The sequence below is a fragment of the Salmo salar genome, chromosome 09 (genome assembly GCF_965601325.2).
Source record: "Salmo salar chromosome 09, fSalSal1, whole genome shotgun sequence".
Lineage (NCBI taxonomy): Eukaryota > Metazoa > Chordata > Actinopteri > Salmoniformes > Salmonidae > Salmo > Salmo salar.
Genome location: NC_138299.1, coordinates 66963445 through 66987724, shown reverse-complemented (window position 1 = coordinate 66987724; position 24280 = coordinate 66963445). Strand labels below are relative to the sequence as shown.

The 24280-nt window shown below is 40.5% G+C and overlaps 1 protein-coding gene across 3 annotated transcripts in view; it reads left to right on the top strand.

Annotated features, from left to right (window-relative positions):
• LOC100136799 (paired like homeodomain 2) overlaps positions 1–24067 on the top strand; it is a 46490-nt gene extending 22423 nt beyond the window's left edge. The window contains exons 1-4 of one of the 3 annotated variants that reach the window (XM_014211928.3): positions 13158–13558; positions 15917–15985; positions 21416–21618; positions 22843–24067. In XM_014211928.3, the coding sequence (XP_014067403.1) occupies positions 15940–15985; positions 21416–21618; positions 22843–23406 (813 nt within the window). In that variant the 5' untranslated portion in view covers positions 13158–13558; positions 15917–15939 and the 3' untranslated portion in view covers positions 23407–24067. 3 annotated transcript variants of the gene reach the window in all.
• The last annotated feature ends 213 nt before the right edge of the window (positions 24068–24280 follow it).

The window sequence follows — 24280 nt, the reverse complement described above, 5'->3', positions numbered from 1 at the left end:
GGCTACCCGAAATGTTTGAACAAGTTCTCATTTGCAACTGCGACCTGGCCAAGATAAAGCAAAGCAGTTCGACACATACAACAACACAGAGTTACACATGGAATAAACAAACATTCAATCAATAATACAGTAGGAAAATCTATATACAGCATGTGCAAATGAGGTAGGATAAGAGAGGTAAGGCAATAAATAGGCCATGGTGGCAAAGTAATTACAATATAGCAATTAAACACTGGAATGGTAGGATGTGCAGAGGACGAATGTGCAAGATGAGATACTGTGGTGCAAAGGAGCAAGATGAATAAATAAATAAATAAATAGAGTATGGGGATGAGATAGATTGGATGGGCTATTTACAGATGAGCTATGTACAGGTGCAGTGATCTGTGAGCTGCTCTGACAGCTGGTGCTTAAAGCTAGTGAGGGAGGTAAGAGACTCCAGCTTCAGAGATTTTTGCAGTTCGTTCCAGTCATTGGCAGCAGAGAACTGAAAGGAGAAGTGGCCAAAGGAAGAACTGGTTTTGGGAGTGACCAGTAAGATATACCTGCTGGAGCGCGTGCTACGGGTGGGTGCTGCTATGGTGACCAGTGAGCTGAGATAAGCTGGGGCTTTACCTAGCAAAGGCTTGTAGATGACCTGGAGCCAGTGGGTTTGGCGATGATTATGAAGCGAGGGCCAGCCAACGAGAGCATACAGGTCGCAGTGGTGGGTAGTATATGGGGCTTTGGTGACACAATGGATGGCACTGTGATAGACTGCATCAAATTTGTTGAGTAGAGTGTTGGAGGCTATTTTGTAAATGACATCGCCAAAGTCGAGGATCGGTAGGATGGTCAGTTTTACGAGGGTATGTTTGGCAGCATGAGTGAAGGATGCTTTGTTGCGATATAGGAAGCCAATTCTAGATTTAAATTTGGATTGGAGATGTTTAATGTGAGTCTGGAAGGAGAGTTTACAGTCTAACCAGACACCTAGGTATTTGTAGTTGTCCACATATTCAGAACTGCCCAGAGTAGTGATGCTAGATGGGTGGGCAGGTGCAGGCAACGATCAGTTGAAGAGCATGCATTTAGTTTTACTTGGATTCAAGAGCAGTTGGAGGCCACGGAAGGAGTGTTGTACGGCATTGAAGCTCGTCTGGAGGTTTTTTAACACAGTGTCCAACAAAGGGCCAGAGGTATACAGAATGGTGTCGTCTGCGTAGAGGTGGATCAAAGAATCACCAGCAGCGAGAACGACATCATTGATGTATACAGAGAAGAGAGTCGAACCCTGTGGCACCCCCATAGAGACTACCAGATGCCCGGACAACAGGCCCTCTGATTTGACATACTGAACTCTATCAGAGAAGTAGTTGGTGAACCAAGCGAGGCCATCATTTGAGAAACCAAGGCTGTTGAGTCTGCCAATAAGAATGTTGTGATTGATAGAGTAGAAAATCTTAGCCAGGTCGATGAATACAGCTGCACAGTAATGTCTCTTATCCATGGCGGTTATGATATCGTTTAGGACCTTGAGCGTGGCTGAGGTGCACCCTGAGATTCGAAATGGTCGGTAATCTGTTTGTTAACTTGGCTTTCAAAGACCTTAGACAGGCAGAGTAGAATAGATATAGGTCTGTAGCAGTTTGGGTCTAGAGTGTCTCCCCCTTTGAAGAGGCAGCTTTCCAATCTCTGGGAATCTCAGACGATACGAAAGAGAGGTTGAACAGGCTAGTAATAGGGGTTGCAACAATTTCGGCAGATAATTTTAGAAAGATAGGGTCCAGATTTGTAGGGGTCCAGATTTTGCAGCTCTTTCAGAACATCAGCTATCTGAATTTGTGTGAAGGAGAAGTGGGGGAGGTTTGGGCGAGTTGCTGTGGGGAGCGCAGGGCTGTTGACCGGGATAGGGGTATCCAGGTGGAAAGCATGGCCAGTCGTAGAAAAATGCTTATTGAAATTATCAATTATTGTGGATTTATTGGTAGTGACAGTGTTTCCTAGTCTCAGTGCAGTGGGCAGCTGGGAGGAGGTGCTCTTATTCTCCATGGACTTTACAGTGTCCCAGAACCTTTTTGAGTTTGTACTACAGGATGCAAATTTCTGTTTGAAAAAGCTAGCCTTAGCTTTCCTAACTGCCTGTGCATATTGGTTCCTAACTTCCCTGAAAAGTTGCATATCACGGGGGCTATTCGATGCTAATGCAGAACGCCACAGAATGTTTTTGTGCTGGTCAAGGGCAGACAGGTCTGGAGTGAACCAAGGGCTATATCTATTCCTGGTTCTACATTTTTTGAATGGAGCATGCTTATTTAAGATGGTGAGGAAGGCACTTTTAAAGAATAACCAGGCATCCTCTACTGACGGGATGAGGTCAATGTCATTCCAGGATACCCCAGCCAGGTTGATTAGAAAGGCCTGTTCGCTGAAGTGTTTTAGGGAGCGTTTGACTCATTACGGGTGGGTCTGCGGCATCGGTCTGCGGCATGGGTGTTCTGCAATGAGGCAGTGATCGTTGAGATCTTGGTTGAAACAGCAGAGGTGTATTTGGAGGGTGAGTTAGTTAGGATGATATCTATGAGGGTGCCCATGTTTACAGATTTAGGGTTGTACCTGGTAGGTTCATAGATAATTTGTGTGAGATTCAGGGCATCAAGGTTAGATTGTAGGATGGAAAGAAATAAAAGCTGAAATAAATAATTCTCTCCACTATTATTCTGACATTTCACATTCTTAAAATAAAGTGGTGATCCTAACTGACCTAAGATAGGGAATTTTTACTATGATTAAATGTCAGGAATTGTGAAAAACTGAGTTTAAATGTATTTGGCTGAGGTGTATGTAAACTTCCGACTTCAACTGTATAAACTCCCTATGAAGGGTACCTTAATGTAAAGTGTGATCTCCAATACTTCAGTGGCAGCCTTCTCCATGCACCGCTATCCTTCCATGACTGAAGAAAAGCACCTCACTATTGATGGTAGAACAGGATAGCGAGGGTCACCAGGTGATTTTAGGTCATTCATTATTCATGCTACATTTACTTCAGGATGATATAACTTAACTTTAGGTTAATTTAGGACAGTCCCTTGGGCAACGTACAGAAATTATGAGTTAGTTTGTCTATGCATTGTCTGGCTTTGGGATTGATTTTCCTAAAGGAAACCACTTGAGCCCTATTTATCAGCAATATAACCTTTCCGCATTTTGGCCTACAACATCAGGGTAGAGACTTTCATATATTCCTCACTGTAAACTTCAGATAACTTTGTCAAGATAGAAGGTTCTTTCAAAAGGTTCGTCTGGAGTTGAGACTCATCAAAATGGAATGTGATGTAATAATACGCGATTCATTGTGATAATCAAATTTATTTTGTGACACGTTTCCTATTAATTACACATAGATGGAAGAGGATGCATAAAGGAGTTACTCAGGGGGCCACAAATGGCCAAGCCGAAAACATCTACTCTCTCAGACATGCAAAATGAAGTCATGTGCATAGGGAAGAGGGATGATCTAATTTAAATTATCTATCAAAGCAGTTATAGAGCAAAGGCTTCAGCCTCACTTCACCACTCTCTGCTCTCAGGCTTTTTTATCAACTCAGTAACCCCCACTTTGGTAATTAACAATCTCCTCCCGTCACTCCCTCTCCTCACAAGTCTTCCTGGTCTTTGGCTTCGATTCCTGTGGTGTCTGATTCTAAGGTACAAGATTTGATATCACAAATGATAACAATTATCATTCTATTTTTAATGATGTGTCATTTGGCAACTATACTGTATGTGTACCCATCTAAAGGACGAAGGAACATCAGAGTGTCTCCTGGAATTACACAACGCTAATGTCTTCAGACATGACTCTGCTTTATTCCTTATGAAACATACTGTACAGTACAGTACATTGGTCTACAGACAGAAGGGGAGGGGTGGGGAGTGAAACAACCTGGAACAAGATTTAACACTTCTAACGACATCAGTCAACAATCTAGGACTTTGCTTTGTGGCCCAATGTGTTTCCTGTTAGCTAAACATTGTTCGTGACAGCCCTGCAATTAATTGTAACGCTAGAAGGGTGGAATGTGCCCAGGGCTCATATGGCCTTGGCTGACACATTGCCATGCGATAGGATACATAGACCCATAGACAGGAAAAGCAACAAGGTGTCCAGCGGCAGCTTAGCTCAAGTCAATTGGCTGGCTTTCCCTCCAACCAGGGGGTCCAGATGTAACTTGGTACTCAGCCTTCTCTGTCTTAGCACTCACATCATATAGAGACCGTGGCCAAAGAAATGTCCACATTCGTGACAAAGTTGTTGCTTTGGTGTGGCTTATTTTGGAGGGGACTATTAAGAGATGTATCTGGCATGAAATGGGGACACCATTTTGCATATGGTTGATTTACTGACTTGTTCAAGCATTACCAGGAAGGAAGCAAGGGGTGAGAAATATGAAGAGGTGAGGGGATATGCCAATATAGCTCTGAGAAAATGCAGTCCCCTTCCAATGCCTTCCAATGACACAAAACCTAGTCACTGTGTAATGTAATAATCAAAAGAGCGACACAATCTACATTTTAATAATTAGTCTAAACAAAGTTGCGTTGGCGTTTGTAGCGGAAAACCATTATCATAACTTACGATGTGTTTTTGTTTACGTAACTGACCTTGAATGGAAAAGGTGGAGGCAGTGATCATCAAGGGGAGCATAGAATCAAGTGACCAATGTTCTAGCTGTGTTCATGAACTTCTCATTCTTAACCCCATTTGGTATTTCAATAGCAATATGTAGACAGGAAAGCATCTCTGGAGGCCATCATTACTGACACCACCATCTCCTTCAGGCTTTACAGTCCTAACGGGATGACAAAATGGTGTTCACAGAGGCATCAAGGCTGAAACAAGCTAATGGGGGGGTTTACAATGAAACTCTAGTATTGTACCGTAGCCTCCAAGGCATGCCGGGGTCACGAACCCTGCGGCAAACCAAGGTGTCAGTCAAAACGTGTCCTCAGAAACTTTATTTGAAGCAATATTTACGAGACACGCATCTGCCATTAAGTGATGATAATGCCTAAGCTTAGTCTACTACACATTTATTTGTCACAATGTGGCACCTCACATATCAAAGCTGTCCTGTTAGTATTTACTATGCCTTGTACAGGCTCATAGCAAAATGTAGGAACATATCCAAGCTGTAACAATGCATTGCACGACATTGGAAGCAAATGCAAGGAACAGCAATGGGCCTACATGACATTGGATGCTGAATCAAGACAGGGCAATTGGAAATGGCATGTTTCCACTCTGATGTATGTAGTTTGATAACCTGAAAATGGACAGGTGGTGGATGCCTATAGTGTGATATTTTATATAACTCACTTGGCTCTCACAGTGTTTGATTAGATACTAGAACTTAATACAGACAGTAGATGCAAAATTGTAATGGTTCAAGATTAGCACATGAAGAGCTGTACTAAAATTCTGAGCAATTTTAATAAGTTGACCAGGGTGGGCCAGGTTTCCTAGAGCCTTCATTGTGTTAAGTTAATTGTTAGATACCTCTTTCAATGTATTGTTAGCTTCAGAGCTGTTTCCTAATAGAAACATTGTTGCAAGGTCACAATTTCAATGTTCTTCATGAAGTATAGATTTTGTTTATCTTAGCACAGGCATTCATTCAAAGCCAAACTTCCCTCTCTGCTGTTATTTTGATCATACAACATGCAAATACAAAGTATGGATCAGCAGGCTTGTTTTGAAATCTCATGGAGAGGTGATTTCATTTTCATTGCGAGTCATCCGAGTGGTACAAGTTGCATCGCTGTGCAATCGAGCTCCATTTAGAATGACATGAACAAACAGGATTACCAATATGTGGTTATACATAGACATGAACATGTTCAAAACGAGAAGCATTCCAGGGGCAAGTTTGTGTCTTTTGTGAAAAGTTCATTGATGTGCCAAGGAAAACTTCTCTATCTTTGGCATTTATAGAAGCTTTGAAAGCAGCTGCCACACTAGGCGCAACCTCCCTTTAATTTCCCAACGTGTTCTCCACAGCAGATTAGCAAGACCTCCCAGGCAAATTATTTTGTAAGGCATTTTGTAAGGCATTACAATTAAAAAGTGACATCACACTAGTAGATTTAAAGTTAATGTTTCATTAAAAACAGTTTGAACGGAAATGATAAACAATAATAGTTAAATATTGTGACATTTTACACTTTTCGATAAAGTCCCCAACTGGAGACCCATGACACTTTTGAATATGGACATGAATTAGTGTAACTTGGAAAATGCTACTTGTGCACTCAAAAGGTCTAGGCCTCATAGCATAATGGCTAACATGTTGGACCAAATTTGCTACTGTAGTACTTTTCCACTCCTCTAATTGTAGACAATGGCAATCGCAGAGTTGTTTATAAACATCAAAGGCATACTGGAGCCCCTGTCAAGCATTCAGTATTCACTTCGTTACAACTTGCCCTGTTAGATTTATGCCATTGATTAACCCTGGTCCCTTTTAAAAAGTAGTCCATATCTATTTGATACAGGGAAGGAACGTTAATCTACTCCTCATTCCACTCTATATAAGGGGTGGCAGGTAGCCTTGTGGTTAGAGCATTGGGCCAGTAACCAAAAGGTTGCTAGATCGAATCCCCGAGCTGACAAGGTAAACATTTGTCGTTCTGCACCTGAACATGGCAGTTAACCCACTGTTTCCTGGTAGGCCGTCATTGTAAGTAAGGTTTTGTTCTTAACTGACTTGCCTTGTTAAATAAATATGTCTGAGCTATCTAATGGATACTGTATGAGATTCCCATGGTATAATATCATACAGTTCATCTTAGTTACTAAGAGAAAGAAAGAAGTGAAGAAGAAGCACATCAGATACTAGAACGGCAGTATCTCTAACTCTTCAGATTCCTCTGGGAAAAGGTTTAGAAAAAGATCAAAGCCTCTGTTCTTATTTTTCTCTCTTTTCTCCTCTCTTTTACTAGAATTATTCCATTAAAGCAGAATGTGACATAATTACTAAAGATGGTGGTTGTGGAGAGTCTCCTCAGGATTACCAACCTCTCCCCTTTGATGCCCACAGTCGTCCAAATGAGACAGCAGCCGCAACACAAAGCAAAGCCCTCAATAAGGAACCAGTGCAGATGGCCCTGTTGCCAGCGAGTTCACCAGCACCACAAAGCTATAGTTGGAGAACAAACTATTCTACCTCAAACCAACCCCACCCAAACAACACAGCTACAACAACACGTCTCAATAAATGATATGTAGTCATTTCAGATACTGAAGTCTGGGGTGATTCCCCACTACATACTCATCCCAAGTGCAATAAGCAGCTATATGGCTCATGTATATCCCGTTATGTTGATATAAAGCATCGCCGGTGGTGGAGAGATTGTGAATACATTGCACGCTAATCCCCTTTATTCAGCTGTTAGGGCAGGGTAGTTCCTCAGTCTTCCATAATAGTCGTCAATGAGAAGCTTGAGTAAACACAATCAATGGTAAACACTGGGATACGCACCACCGAGATTTCCGAAGTCTCTCCCCCTATTTTCTTTTTCCCCCTCTCCCGGCATTGGCTTAAACACCCCAACCTTTGTGAGTTCCCGGCAAATTCCATCCTGAACAGTATTATTGACATGAGATTGGATATTACAAGTGGACAACGATGATTGGGAATGTTGTCAGCTTGTCAACGATTCAGGATAGTGTTGGGATGAAAAACTGTGACTCCCTCAATCTCTTCTCGCTCCTGTCTCCTAGTGTCTTGCTACTCCTGCTCCTTTGCTTGAGGATTACAATCTCTTCATCCATTATTAATGAAGTTAAACTACTAGTGGCATGCTGAATGTGCTGCATGGGAGATTTGTAGCTAATCCAGCGCAAAACAGCCTCAGTCACATAATGAAGGGGAAAAAAGCACAAATGTCAACAGTTTCACACAGGGACTGGATTATAGGCGCCCCTTTCGCTCACTCACTCGCTCTTACACACATACAAACAAACACACACACGCGTTTCCCTGACAGTCCCTCACCCATGGATTAGTTTTTCTTTAGTTGACTTGAGGAAAGGGCCACAACGCTACATAGATCTGTGTTGTTCGTCCCATGTTAATATGAACTGTTTTACCATTGTTTACTCATCCCCCCCCCCCCCTCCTCTCCCCTGTAACTATTCCCCAGGTTGTTGCTGTAAACGAGAATGTGTTCTCAGTCAACTTACCTGGTAAAATAAGGGTTAAGTAAAATAAATAAATAATCCATAAATTGTATTTGTGTCTCACTGACTATCATTTGAATACAATACTGATAAAAACATAGCTCATCGACAGTTCAACAGAGTCAGAGTGGAGATCATCACCAAGACGATGCATGATCAACATGAAGGTTATCATGTTTATCAGTGTGGGCCAACGTGGCATCTGGCAATTGCATGTATGGTGGTTCTGTTATAATGGTTTGTGTACACACATATACAATGTAACACAGGTGAGTAGTACCATGAAAAAGAGACCAATTTTACCACAATTGGAACCAATTAACATAGATAAAAGGACGCAATCCATTGGTCTTGATTGTAGAATGAGGGTTTGATCGCAAAAGGTGGCAAAGGCTTTATTGTTATCTACCAGCTTTCTCGATCTACCACATTTATCTTCCCCTTTTTTCCCCCTCCTCTACTACTGTCGACATCTGTCTTGCCATATCTCTCTCTCTCACAGTCACTCTCTGCCGCAGTAGACCAATTAAGGCTAAGCTGATTCCGATTGCGCCCTGCGATCCACCTGGGTACACGGTCAGGGGAGTTATTGTGTAGCTGATCTGTTTTACATGTTATTGATGAGATGGAAGCATCATGGCCATTTTATTACACCAATTTAATTATTTGTCGATTTCCCCTTCGGCAGGTTAGTGGTAGTTCGCCATTGATTCTTCATGGAATTGATCAGTGAACTGCTTGAGCAATTTATTGGTCCCTTTGCATCTGTGATTAAGATCACCATGCTACATGCCCGTATCTATGTGTCAATCTTTATTTTGCTAGACTGAAAATGTTGCACTGTGTTCTATAAGCATGGGTTGACTTACTAGTGTATTCTTCATTGTTCTTTGGAACCTTTGAACTCCCGCCTGACCGATGTCAAGGGGAATCCATACCTGTTAAACCTGACCAGAAATGACATTGGAAGCCATTTGAGGTCCAAAACCACCATGACTTCAGTGATGCATTTTCTTTGGGAACTCAAGGCTAGGATAATTACAAGGAAGGTAATATAGGCAAAACAGCTGAGTACTTTTTAAATATACACTGCATTAGCTTGTAGGCAGGAGGGAGTGCAGGCAACCATGTAAATTATTATATGGGCCAGCTCTATTAAAGTCAAACCACAGACTCGTGTTTAGCTGGACTGAGTAGTAGCCTAGCCTACTGTCGTGCTGGATCTTTCCCCTTTGGGTGTTGTGACACAGCCTGGCTATAATAAGGATCAGGCAGAAAGCCGTTCAACAAGCTCAAGAGCTATCCAAGAGTCATCCTTTTAATTTAGTTAATTTACAGGCGGCTTTTTGTTATTAATGCGACTTAGAATACTGATGGATACACATATCGTTTTTTTTCTGCTGAAGGGGTTGACAGTAGTGTCTCTAATCTATCTTTCTCCCTCTTTCTCGCCCCCTCCCTCTATTTTTCTCTCTCTCCTTTTATCTCTCTCTCTCTGTTCCTGCCTCCTTCCCCTCACTCGAATGTAACGATGGTCGAGGAGTTACACCCACAATAAAGCTGACTTGAAGTGACTTCCAAGCCATTACTTTCTGTCTAACGTATTAGCAGTACATAAACTGATTTGTTTAAAGATTTGTGGCTTTGAAAGACCAATTTGACTCCAAATTTTATTACATGGCCACAGAGCGCCGGCCAGACATAGCGTTAGGCGACAATCGCTTGTGGTTTTGAGGGCTGATGCAAAAAAACAAGCCAGCTCAGTTTCTCAGGCAGACGTACACTCCTGAGTAATCGACTTCACGTCCACATTACCAAAAAGCCTGCCACTGAAAGAGAGATTTAAAGCTGCAAGATAGATTGATAGTGGACCATATGTTTGTCATCATGCATAGTGCAGTGTTTTTGATTCTTTTGGTGTGAGATGGAATGAACATTTTAGAAGTTTATGTCAACCTGGAATGGAATGTATTGACAGTAGAGATCTGATTGGTTTAGGTGAGGGTAGTGGTAGTGGAAGAAGTATTCACTTTGAGAAACATTTCAATAAAGTTCAGCTTTGGGGCATTTTCTGTCCGATTTAACTATACTTTAATTGATTCCTCGTGGTCTACACTGGATTTGACTTTAATGACTCGAAACTGGGACACTAAAAAGAATTGGTTATGGCAAACTATTTATCCAACATGTCAGAAGAAAGAAAGTGTTCCCGAAATATACACACTTTGTCTCAGGGGTATAATATTAATTACACTGTGGAGGGAAACGTGAGATCTAATGCCAAATATGTCAATATCTCAACTCTTCTGATTTTGGTGCATGAGTTTTTGTAGGCCTGTACTAGTACAGATGAATGACAATTGAATCAGTGATAAATTATCTGTAACAAATGTGTGCTAAAGACAGTGATCACTCACCCTCTATACACCCACCCCACTTAACAATCTAGTTATTGGGCTCACAGCAACAAGGCCTATAGAGAGATAGGTCTGTTCTGCTCTAGTACAACACAGTCAAGGAAGCATTTACTAACATACATCAAATCATAAATAATTTAGGAAGATACAAGTTTGATGTAGGCTATAACTAAATCCAACAAAGAACATAGGATTGTACACATTTCATTTGCACTGCAATGTTTATTATACCGTATTCACAATTAATAGACTATAATGGACTTGATTAGTGCAGCGATTGCTTGTCAATCCCATATTATTTGACCACTATTTGGTTATATGGCGGCTATATTAGACATGCATTTAGTGGAATATAAAATGCATACATATAGGCTACATGAAAGGGAGAGCATGTCTACAAGTTTCATAGAGTAGGCCTGTGCACAAGTAAAACCTTGAAATGTTCAATAGGCCTATAGTATTGCTGTCGGCAGCTGATAGTGTGCAAAGTGGTTGATGTCCTCGTTAAGAATCAGAAGAGCGCGCTTGGTCAGGTCACCTCCCTTCTCACATCACAGCCCCATTAGAAATTCTTTCAAGTGTCCTTCTGCGTCGCCAAAGATGACAACAGCGAATCGATAAGTGCTTGAAATGAAAAGAAGCCGCCGGTTTGCCCCCGAGGCAAAAGATTTCATAGCACTAGCAGCAGCCTTTTTACTGAACTTCAGGCATTCCTATGCACCTTTCTTCGTGAGAAAGAGAAGGCAGGCTCTCGTCTTTATTCTCCAGATGAAGGTAAGCGTGGTTAGTAGAACAACGTGCCTCTCAAGACGCCACCGTTTTTCCCCTTCTGATATGACAGGCGGGGTTGGGCTTGCTGTACCAAAGGGATGCATGCCAGGTTGATATTTGATAACAGCGTTGGGGGATTTGAAATCATGCGCGTTCGTTGTACACGGAGATCAAATGTAATCGGTGTGTATAGGTCATCTTCAGATAATTGAGTGACCTGATATTAACATAGGGCGTCACAGACCAGAAAATGTATCTGCTTATCAATTATGCATTACAGGCTTGGTACATACTAGCCTACGAATGTGCTCGTAATTTATCTATAGACATGTTTTTGGGCCTGTGACTGGACGCAGAAGAAATCAGGGATGCAACTCTCATAAATAAGGCTAATTGATTTCCTGTGTCCACGGATCATATAAACCTCCTCTAATTGCTGATTGCGTTGTTATCACAATTCTCAGACGCCTTAGAACACGCAAATGATAGATAGCATCGGTATAATCATATCTTTACAATATTCCATTAGACATGCACGTCGAATGCATAGTTTACCCACAGGGCCTATAGGCCTACATTTTAGGAAAGTGTTTCAAATGTTATGGGTAATGGTATTCTGCGCGCATTACTAAATTAAAGGGACAATGTGGGAAAAGCATAGATATAAGGCCGTTACGTGTGCATGTTTTTGCTTTAATGCCTCGTTGCAGCGAAATTCCCATGTGGTTGTGTGCATTAATTACTTGTTTAATTGGAGTATGACTAAAAATGTAAAAGAAGGATTAGGCACATGAAATGTAGCCTACGTCCGGTCCGCTGGTTCACTTAAGATGCGAATAGAAAATCAGTCTGGATCTTACGGATCTATAAAGAGCATTTGCATCCCAGCCAGCTGTTCGCTTCTCCAAAGAATAAAAAAATAAGTCTATCCCAAAACAAATGTGTCAATTCAAACGTAGGCCTACTATTACTCCCGTTACTGCAAGAATTTACATCAGAAATTGTAACGCAAAACCCATTCACTTTGAACTGCCAAATAGTTTGTCAATGTTTTTAAATTAACATTGAAGACATCACAATGTAATGTGAACACTGACGCTGTAAATCTGTTTCAAATGGCACTTATTTTTTATTGTTGTTGTCATGATATGAACATTCACAATCCTCATATTTGCACCTGTCAACTAAATTCTACTTTTATCATTTATTGTTGTGATGCTGGTTAGTAAATCTAATCAATTCATGAATATATAGCGTTTGAGAGTGATTTCTGGTAAATTTCAACATGTATAAGGCTCTCTTCCAGCAAATTTCCTGTAGCCTATGTAGGCTGCAAAGAAAAGATTTACTTTGAAATAACATAGGCTTCAAATGCACTAATCTTACCGACAGATAGAAATAGTTATTATTTTGAACGGAAATTTTAGAGTAAAAAAAAAATGTAGATCTATTTGCTTATGCAAGCATATATAGACTGTGAATTCATTCCATATTCTAGTATCTTAATTAATGTAGGCCTAAAAACAAGAACATACAAATGGTAGGCTATGTGTTATGAATGACGTTTTACTCAATTCTATTACAATTAGTTTATTCGAGTTTTTATTTCGTTGTTGTTGTAAATTGAGCGTTTCTAAGTTTACACTGTCTTTAACTACACATGCACGTAGACGCAGACAAACACACCCACTGAGGCACACACACTCACGCAGACACACACCCACGCGCTCTGTCAAAGCTCAAGAGAGAGAAAAAAATGCGCCACTCTTAGGGTGTCTGTCTGGAGAAAAAAGTTGTTGAGGCTGAAGACGATCCAAGGAGAAAGAATGACCTATTGAAATGACAGCGCCTGCTTCGCAATTTCTAAAAGCACTATAGCTAGATGGTTGTATGCGCTTATATAATACACAATCATACGTGGCATCGCGTTTTGATCAGATAAGCGGGAAAGATAAGATATCTATGTAGCGCTGAGACTTTTTCCTTCGGGAGACGGACAGCAACTTTAATATTTTGGACCTGGAAGTTCGATGTTTCAGGTTCTTATCTGAAGGGTGATAAGCAGAACCATCGGTGTGGAATTTACCTCTTAACCAGACAAGAATAAAACAAGAAAGGGCGTAAAGCGCTGGTGTCTTCGACTACGGTAAGTGCGAAGGCCACTCTTTGCCGAGAGTTAATGCAAGTGAAGGAATTCGTTCCACCTCGGGTTAGCCTTTTTGGCGTAATCTGTGAAAGTCTGATGTGAATTTCATCAGCACCGCAGTAAGATAAAGGGACATGATAAGTGAGTTCGTGGCAGGTTTCACCTTGTAAGTCCGCTTGATGATAATGATGTAACGTTAGCACTGAATGGAACATGGAATGGATTGGACTTCATGGTCTCGCGCCTCAAATTAATGCAGAAACATATGGTTATTAATTTTCATAATACAGACAGGCTGTTGAATTCGTGCTGTTGAAGTGAATGGTGCAACCTTAAGAAATAAACAATCTATTAATACAGATTATTGTTGACTATCATTCAACAATTTGTTGTGGTCTACTGGACTGATTATATATCAATTGCGTTGCGGATATTGCTATGATTGCACTCTAAATCTCAAACTGGATCAGATTTAAATAAAAATAGTATGGGCTATTTATATTATCTTTCCATGCTTATTATAGTAGACTAATAATCCTAAAAAATATGTTTTACTTCCTTTTTTCTTTTGCATGGATCATTTACACCTGTAAAAGGCACGTTAATAATGACATACCTAAATACGGATCATTTAGGCGCACAACTATGCTAACAACGAATATAGACGGAATAATATCATTAAAATAATTAGACACTAATGGTATCACAATAAACCACTTTAAATGGACCTATTTATTATTATTATTATGTTTTCCTTGATGGTGGTAGTGTTAGTCTATGATGGTAGTAGTAGGCCTAATAGAGGCAGGAGCAGTGGGCCTAGTAGTAGTAAAGTGGTTGCCATAAATGCCTAGTAGCAGTAAAGTGGTTGTCATAACGAGAGACTTACATAGTCATTTATATTATTTGTAATCGTGGAGCCCAAATGTGCACTAACTATGCATGCAAGTTAAATTGGAATTAGTAGAATATCAACTTCTACAACCAGGTAAAGAGACCTTCTAATCGTGTATTATTAGGCTATTTGAATAATTACTCGGTTATTACTTTGTAATTTATTTGTAAGTCAAATTAATCGAATGAATATTATCAAATAAATTCTAAAATTTCTCACATACAGGTCTATGAGCGTACAAGGCTATTGCTACTTTTTAGGGCAATGTCATTTTATTCAGGCATAAAAATTAACAGGAAATTCCAAATTCAAGAGAATATTATTTTTATTTTCCAAATGTACATTTCTCAAATTTTTGTAATTTAGTGGACACTCTTATCCAGAGCCACTTACCGGAGCAATTAGCTTAGGTTAAGTGCCTTGCTCAAGAGCACATCGACTTTTTCACCTAGACCTTTCGGTTACTGGCCAAAGGCTCTTACCTGCTAGGCCACCTGCCGCATATTTCTATGTGAGACTTCTTGGAAATTACTATTCCCTGTCAATGCCATTTCCAAACCCAATGTAATGGATTAGGGGCGAGGGGGAGCCACCTGAAATATTGAATGAAAGCTCATTACTGCCGCTGATTAGATGACATGAGGGATTTGCAATAACCTTACAACCTGACACCCCATCTTTCATTTTACTTCGAAATACACAAGAACCTGCTCCACTCAAACCAGGGTTCTCCAGGTACACACCATGTAAAACTTAACCTCCAATGTCTAACCCCTTTGAATAAAATCACAGATGTAGACTATATAGCAGGTGAGGCGAGTAGGAGTTCTGTGTGGCGCTGGCGGGTCCAAAGTGAAAGAGAATGATTGGGGAAAACGGTTAACAGCATGATTGCATGCAAATTTCCCATCTTAAATTATCATAAGCAAACAGTCGGAAGCCTGGCCTAATAAAATCCCATCTGTGTTACTTCATATCGAGTTAGTATAGAGCTGCGATAATGAATTTTTTAATATCCCACCGACAGACATCTCAATCAGACACTAATCCCGTGATTTTACTGCGGAATCACTCAACTTCCAGTGCCCCAAACTGCTGCATGCCGCCGGAACAATTTACACCAACCCCGTCACAGAGCACCCTGTAAACCGTTGCATTGTTTTTCTGTAGGAACTGCATTTAAAGAGCTCCTTGTGTTATAGGGTTCAAAACCAATGATCGACATTTGACAAAACTTGAGGAAAATAGTGGAGTGCTTTTAGGCCTTATCAAAAATGATACAGGTCTGACAATTGTGTGACAATTGAAACATACAGGTGTGACAATTTTGTTTGACCCTATACTGCAATGTCTTGATTGTACATTAAGAAAAATGTTGTGATTTTAAGCACACCAAGGTTGTGGGTATTCGATGCAACCGTTTCAGCATTATCATACTAAATCCAGTCCCTTTTCTTTTCCAGAAGCGGTTCCCCTAATTGCGATAATGGACTCCCACTGCCGCAAGCTTGCGTCAACTTGTGTACAAATAGGTGAGCATATATGTGTAACTACTGTGTCACAACACTTCAATGTGAAATTCCTCAAATTTCGCCCGCTGAAGAAAACAGATGCTGAGATTATAGCAGCATCATTCCATGTTTTGGTCCCTTTGCATATCCGAAAATAAGATGCATTTTTGTTCCTAAAATATTATAGATCTGTCTAGGCCAGCGTTTCCCAAACTCGGTCCTCGGGATCCCAAAGGCTGCACGTTTTGGTTTTTGCACTAGCACTACACAGCGGATTCAAATAATCAACTAATCTCGAGGACCGAGTTTGGGAAACGCTCGTCTAGGCCTATATAGGTGTATCAGCCCAGTTCTTTTGAGGAAAAGTGGTCTTATACTGTCTTAGATTGCCACCTGGTGGCTGGGTATTGATGTGCAGTAGTGCGCCACTGGGAAAGAGAGTAGGGAAAGACCTAAGCATATATTCATTCTATCGTCATACACCCAGCTTTCGTTATACTGCCAAGGGGTTACAGATAACACGCGACGATATATATGGGCTGCTTTTTTGTTGTTGTCATGTTGTCCTCTTCATTTGAAGTAGGGCCTACCAAGTAGTCCAATATCCCACCTTTGGCCTATGAATAAAAGGCTTTTTAATTATATTTCCTCAAATATAAGGCACTCTTATTGTCTAAGGGACTACCATTAAAAAGTATCAGAATGTTATTTGTGTTGCACTCGTGTGGCTATCAATGCATCTTGCATCAAGTTGTGGCTCATATCAGTTAGGTCAAAATATGATGATGCATTTAAATCCATACACAGAAATATTCCCATGAACAACATTCACATAGGCTACATTGCATATAACGAAAAATACAGTGTATTTCGTCTGGGCCACGTCTGTAAGGTTGGAGTGGATTTCATTTATTGTGTAATTAGGGAATAACATAAAACGAATCTTGTTGAAGTGCTAAACGAATTACCAGTTTGCCAACTCTTAATTTAGCTAATTTTATTTTCATTCATGATATATTGGATCTAATCAAGTGGCAAAGCAGGCATCAGCCCGTGGGGCTACTTTTCTCCATAGCAGCAACTTGAGCGAGGACGGCGTTGTGATCCCTCATTGATTAACAATAATAAGATAAATAGAAACACATAATTATATGAGGTAATGCAAAGACGAGCCAACGAGGCTTGCACATGTAGGCACCGGAGTGAAGAGACACTCGAGCCACCTGATTATTGGCGATCCCTTTCAACTGTTTTACAACGGCCTTAATATATTCAGGTCTTGTCAGATTGACTCCAGGGAAAACTAAATGTATAATGAAAGCTTATTCGTGAGGAGGAATATACTAATGGAGGAATCTGATGTCCCCTTAATCCTATGTAAAAAGCCTTGTCGTCTCCCCTTATATTGACTGAATTGCTAATTAATGGCCCTCTATGGCGTATCGCGCGCGGTAATCCACAGAAGAGAGATAAAGCATTCTGAAGGTAAAAATGAAGAGGAACCCGATAATCCACTGCAAATCTAGTATTACTTTCAGCAAAATAATTGAGCAATCAACATTTCTTGGCTTGCAGAGCCTACAGAAAAATTTAGAGTTCAATGCAATTTAAATGTTTTTATTTTTATAGTAGTATATTGTTATTATTATTATTATTATTATTATTATTATTATTATTATTAGTAGTAGTAGTAGTAGTAGTAGTAGTAGTAGTAGTAGTAGTAGTAGTAGTAGTAGTAGTGTAGTAGTAGTGGTGGTAGTAGTATCATTAAAACCATCTGCAATTCAGGGTAATACCACACAGACACTGGTTGAATAAACGTTGTTTCTACGTAATTTCAATTAAATTTCTATGAATTTACGTTGAACCAACGCGGAATAGATGTTGACTTCTGTGCCCAATGGGAATTTTAACAGTTAAGTTGTTCACAAAATCCTTGCTAACACGCAGAATGCAGGTTATTGCTTAATAAGGCCCGAGACTACGTCATATTCAAATAAAATGAGCTTTCCACTTGTAGATCACAACGTATAAGACCCAAACGAATTGCATTGCACCAAATGACCTGTGATAGACCCAACCTCTGACCGAATCATATGAGGGGGATTTAAACAAATAAAATCCACCTGATATGCCTGACGAGGGCCCACGAAAAGACAGGCGTGAGAATATTCAGCTAAACTGAATAAATAAATGATGTAAGGAAGACATGCAGGCTACATTCACATCTTCATTCAAGATCTGCATATATTATTGTCCAGCTGTGTACAGTGGGGTGGCTAAACACACAGCGCAAGGTTATTTTTATAACTCTATAGGGAGGATGGAGGCATAACCATAACCATGGTTTTGACCGCTCTCTCTCCCTCGCTCCATGGTCCGCGCGCGGCTCTCCCACAAGAGTGCAAATGAGGTGTATATCAAGGGCTTTCACTGGATTAGCCCAATAATGTATTAGCAGCGCCCATATCCTGATATCCGGGAGATTGGGAAGAAAAGATGCGTGATGTCTAAATATTCTGCAGTTTACATCCAGATTAAATACAAAGTATGCATGAAACAATTAGAATACATTTTGGTAGTTATGAAGAAAGTTATTTGTATTATTAGTATTGCTATTAACAATGCATTCAACGGACTATAATACATTTAATCTGTTATATGATATGTGGAGACTGACAATCAAACCATTTTCTATCATGTTACATATTCATTTCATTTTAATTCCATGGACATTTAAATGCTGTTTGCATTATTAACGCACATGCCTAAGGGGAAGAATACTAGTCCCATGTGAACTACTGTCAAAAGCCTGCATAGAGAATAACCCCCATGCATACGGCCATTTATCTGCAATGGGAAATCATCTAGATGTCATTAAAAGTCCTTATTCCAAATTATTAGGCAAATGAGAATCTTATTAGATTAAAAAGCACTACAAGTCGACTTCCTGAGAACAGCTGAAAGGTCTAAGCGCACAGGATACCCTGCTAAGCACCGAGATAAAATGTGTAATTTCGAGCAAATCGAATGACCTAAGCCAGTGTTTCCCAAACTCGGTCCTGGGGACCCGAATCGGTACAATTTTGTTTGCACCGACACAGCTGATTCAAACAACCAAAGCTTAATGATGAGTTGATTATTTGAATCAGCTGTGTAATGCTAGGGCAAAAAAACATAACGTGCACCCCTTGGGGTCCCCAGGACCGACTTCTGGAAACACTGCCATAAACCAAGGCCCTTGCATTTTTGCCCAATTGTTTGGTGACTAATAAGGTTAAATGTGTGACTAGATTGTGTCACTTGACTTCTAATACGATTGATTTGGCAGGTCATCATTTATCTGCTATGCTCGAAATGGCCAACAACTTGAAAAATGTCAACATCCGTTCTGTGAACTATCGGCACTGGGGTCAGTGCATCCTGGGTTCCCCATCATATAAATATAGCGTTGCTCTTTTGCGCATTGCTCGGAAGATGACTGTTTATGGAAGGTCAGTTCATCAGGTGATCTCTATTGCATGGTTTCTGCAATGGGGAGAACATAAGATTAGCAAGAACGCAATAAATTGGCTAGCCAATTTTGACCAAATAAACGCATCATGAGCCCCTGTTGGTATGACTTGAATGTTAGATGCAATTTCCCTAGTTGGGTATGTTTCCCATTAAAATCCTTATGTAAATGTCTGAGAGTAGAATGCACACGACGTGAGTGACGTGCGTTTCAATACTGGTGTTTTATAACGGTGTACTATAGACTTCTCATTGAAAGAAAGAAGACTGTATATATTTTTTATCTTGGGGGTCTGCAAAATGGGCATTCGGTGCATCGTCGGTACAATACACCATGCGTCCCGTCTCTCTTTACACGGTTTTATTTGGAAGAAAAATAAGCTATGTATCCCGCATGAACACATTGGCAGACATATTTTATTTCCCCGTGCGCGGGTTGGCTGGGCAAACCTTCATGTCCACATTGACGGCCTGTCAGAAAATGGGAGTGCTCTCGGTGACGTCAAAGGCATAGGAGAAAGGCACAGTGGTACAGCCAGGGCGCAGCGAACAGCTGAAATGAAGAGCGAGCGGCGTAGTGTGTGTATGCCTCTGGATCTAATATCACCTACCTGTCCTTGTCACTCTGATTCTCCGCGCAGCAAGCAGTATCAGCCCGATTTATCTATTTGCCCCTACTTCAATCAAAACACTGTTTTATTTCTCCGACGCGAATTATGCTGCGTTTCTTCTAAATATATTTTAGTTAGTTTAAACAAAGGTGTTTTTTTTTGTTTTACTTTAATTTGCGAGGGAGAAGCGTTGCTATAAATCTTGACACCATTGATTCCCACGTTCTCCTATCCGTCGGACGTCTCTCTTTTTTTGCTTGCACTGAGAGAACTTAATCTGCCTCTGACAGTGAGTCGAGCGCTTTCCTATCCATATGAACTCTATGAAGGATCCATTGAATTTAGACCATCACCACCACCACCACCACCACCACCAAACCGGGACTAAACTCTCTTCCACGCACCACAAGGCACTAGCAATGGCCTCTAGTCTGCAGCCGTTGCAGCGGTCTGTGGACTCCAAACACCGGTTAGAGGTACACACAGTATCGGACACCTCCAGTCCAGAGTCCGTAGGTAAGAATCATCCCGTGGTGCATACTGTCAGCACATGACTTTGAGAGGAGGGAATGGCCGTTTTTCTGTTGATAAGAAACAAAAGATGGCTCCCTACAGCCCCTCTCAACAAAGGCAGTTTGAGACCGAGGAAGATATTATTTTACGAATGCAAATAGTCATTGGACATATCAGATTGACAGAGGGTCACTTTGTTTGACTATGCAGATATTCGGATTGTGATTGTGCCAGTAATTGGTTTATTTGTGTTATAAGTGTCACCGAACTTGACGCTCTCATTACTTACATAACCTTTGACTCTGGTGAAGTTCTATTTTTGTTGTGATCATGTTTAATGTCTTTGCGCATACCTTTATACGTGTAATACTTTTAAAATGTGAAATGTAAGCCTTTATTCGATGAAAGACAAAACAGATAAACGTTTTAAATGACCATTTGCACAGTATTACCATTGGCACATTGTGCAAATAAAACAAAACAATCAATGTCATACTGACATTGTTTTGGAGTCACGTTTTATAGTACCTTCTTGTCATGTATCTGCATAAACATTCCAAAATAAGGAATCGTAACATTATTAGTGGTATTAGCATGAGAGTAACTGTTGGTTAAGGGCTTGTAAGTAAACATTTCACGGTAAGGTCTACACTTGTAGTATTCGGCGCACGTGACAAATAAAGTTTGATTTGATTTTTGATTCAAAGGATTTAAAATTGGTTCAAGTTTCACGAGGTTAATATCACCGAAGATACTTCACGCCTGTGACTGACCCGATCACAATGAATGATGTATTTGTTTACTCTCTCCACAGAGAAAGACTCAAAGGGCCAGAGCAAAAATGACGACTCTTCAGATGACCCTTCTAAAAAGAAGCGACAGCGCCGACAGAGGACTCACTTTACAAGCCAGCAGCTTCAGGAACTGGAGGCCACGTTCCAGCGGAATCGCTATCCGGACATGTCTACAAGAGAGGAGATAGCCGTGTGGACCAACCTCACAGAGGCCCGCGTCAGGGTAAGGCCCTTGGGAATAAACAAACACTATTTATGTGCATAATTTCGGGGGATTTGTGCCACTTATATTGAGTCGAGGCAAGGACGTGAATTACACAGGCATAACGTTAATTGCGGGCGGCCAGAACATGTTTTCTTAGGACATAATAGGTTGCCTAAAAGCAAATACTCAAGACTGGCTATTCTTTACAATTATATGACTCAATTAACAAATTACAAAACACCAAACATTAGATGGCTAAGCCTATAATTTATTGTTATTTAGAAAAACTAAAATGATAGGCCATCCACTTTGCACAAATATGTTTTACTGTAAAACAAGTACGATTTTACTGTCAATATCAATGAAGTGGATACAATGGAAATGGTTGGAATATAACAATTTCACACATTTACTATATTTACGAATAATATCACAGTATTGTTAGACATCTAACATTGCCGATAACAAGATAAGTAAGTTTGTTTATTAGTTGTTGTAGAAAACAAATAATAACTACAGGCTAAGCTATTAGGTTAGGACTATTGACATTAGCCCCAGACAGATACCAATCGTGGTACTACGTTCATGTGAAAGAGGTGCAAAGCTTGTATTTTGTATTTGTCACTCTAGTGATGTATAAATAAGGTCACTAACGTGTTTGTCTTTGCCTATGGAGGAATAGGCCTACACAGCTAGGAACGCTTGATGTGTGTTGGGATTATATTGGAATCAACCCAGATTGCTTTGCACGAGAGAAAGGGACTCAATTACACCCTGTTGCAATCCAACATAGGATTGTATCACAAGGAGCGTTGCGCTTTGAAATAAATTGCTTTACAATAGTTGTTTTGATAACGTCAATGAATTAAAAGTTTGAGAACAACTCTATACATTTAAGGCATATCCTGTGTTAACTCTTTTGGTTGTGGGTATATTTTTGCAAAGTGATAAGGTCCAGATTTGTCATTTGTGAGAAATTAATTGAATTGATTTACAGTTGTATGTCTGATTTTGATTTAAGACACATCTAAAGGCCACACATATGAAGGAAGAAAATACGACATCTGGTTTATTGCTGACCAAATAGGCTACCCATCAATTCTTCTGAATTGCACTGGATAGCCAACAAGTCGTTCTTACGTCGGCTCTAAAATAAAGCACATGAGGCCTTACATGTTGCATTAATAGCCTAAAGACCTACATAATTATCAAATTCTGAACTCCTCTTTTTGTTTGTTGTAGGTTTGGTTCAAGAACCGGCGAGCAAAATGGAGGAAAAGGGAAAGGAATCAACAAGCTGAGCTATGCAAGAACGGCTTCGGTCCTCAGTTCAATGGACTTATGCAGCCCTACGATGATATGTACCCCAGCTACACGTATAACAACTGGGCCGCAAAAGGGCTAACGTCGGCCTCCCTGTCTACCAAAAGCTTCCCTTTTTTCAATTCCATGAATGTCAATCCTTTGTCATCGCAGACGATGTTCTCCCCGCCGAACTCCATTTCTTCAATGAGCATGACCTCTAGCATGGTGCCGTCCGCGGTCACTGGCGTGCCCGGTTCAAGCCTTAACAGTCTCAATAACTTGAACAACCTCAGCAACCCCTCTCTTAATTCGGGAGTTCCCACGCCAACCTGCCCATACGCCCCGCCGACCCCCCCTTATGTGTACAGGGACACTTGCAACTCCAGTCTGGCTAGCCTGAGACTGAAAGCCAAGCAGCACTCGAGTTTTGGATACACCAGTGTTCAGAATCCGGCCTCAAATCTGAGCGCTTGCCAGTACGCCGTGGATAGACCAGTCTAATACCTGAGAATACATAAACCCCAGTCACAGGAACGATAGACTACCTTTTTTCTTTTTCAAAAGGGCACTAGAAGACTAAACCACTGAAATGAGCTAAACCCTGCGATGGAGCTTTAAACTTAAACGGAAGTTATTAGGCTTTTTTTTTTGGTAATGAGTATTTTGTTCTTCACCCGCGAGTGCAGAATTTAGGATAGACCTACTTTATTTTCGAAGCGTGTTTATTTGAAAGTTTCGAATTTTGGACGTTAATTGACTGAAAGGTTGTATATATATCTAAATATCATCTCCAGTTTATTGAGGCGAATGCTCTTGCTCTCTTCTCAAGGTTCAATTTAACAAAGCATGTGGAAACCCCTAAAAGGAATAATGTTTTGCTTGCAAACAAGGAAATGTACATACTAAACGCACCAGTTGTGTGTTTCTAACATATAAATTTATTATTAAATGTCTGTGTGAATATCGATTTAGAGTAGCAATCCTGGGAATAAAAAGACGCATCGAAAGGTTCCTGCAAAATGACATTGGTTTTGCTCTGTGTATACTATTTGGTATGGAATTTTGTTTCGTTTTTTTCAACATCAAAAAAATAAACTATTGTGTTTTATTTAATGGAAGTAAATACATTGTTCAAAACTTTTGTTGAGGATTTTTGTGCCGATCCAAGTATTCGTGTGAGTTTTGTCGAGTCTATGTGTCTGTTGGGGTTCGATTATGCGAGCTACTAACCTAATCTATAGCGAAAACAATGGCCCTCTCCAATACACATATGAGTCAAGATGCCCCGTCAGATTAACGGCTGAATACATGTCTGCCTCTTAGCCAAGGCCCCCGAGTGATCACTGGTGCTTGAAATAACACTGGAATCAACAAA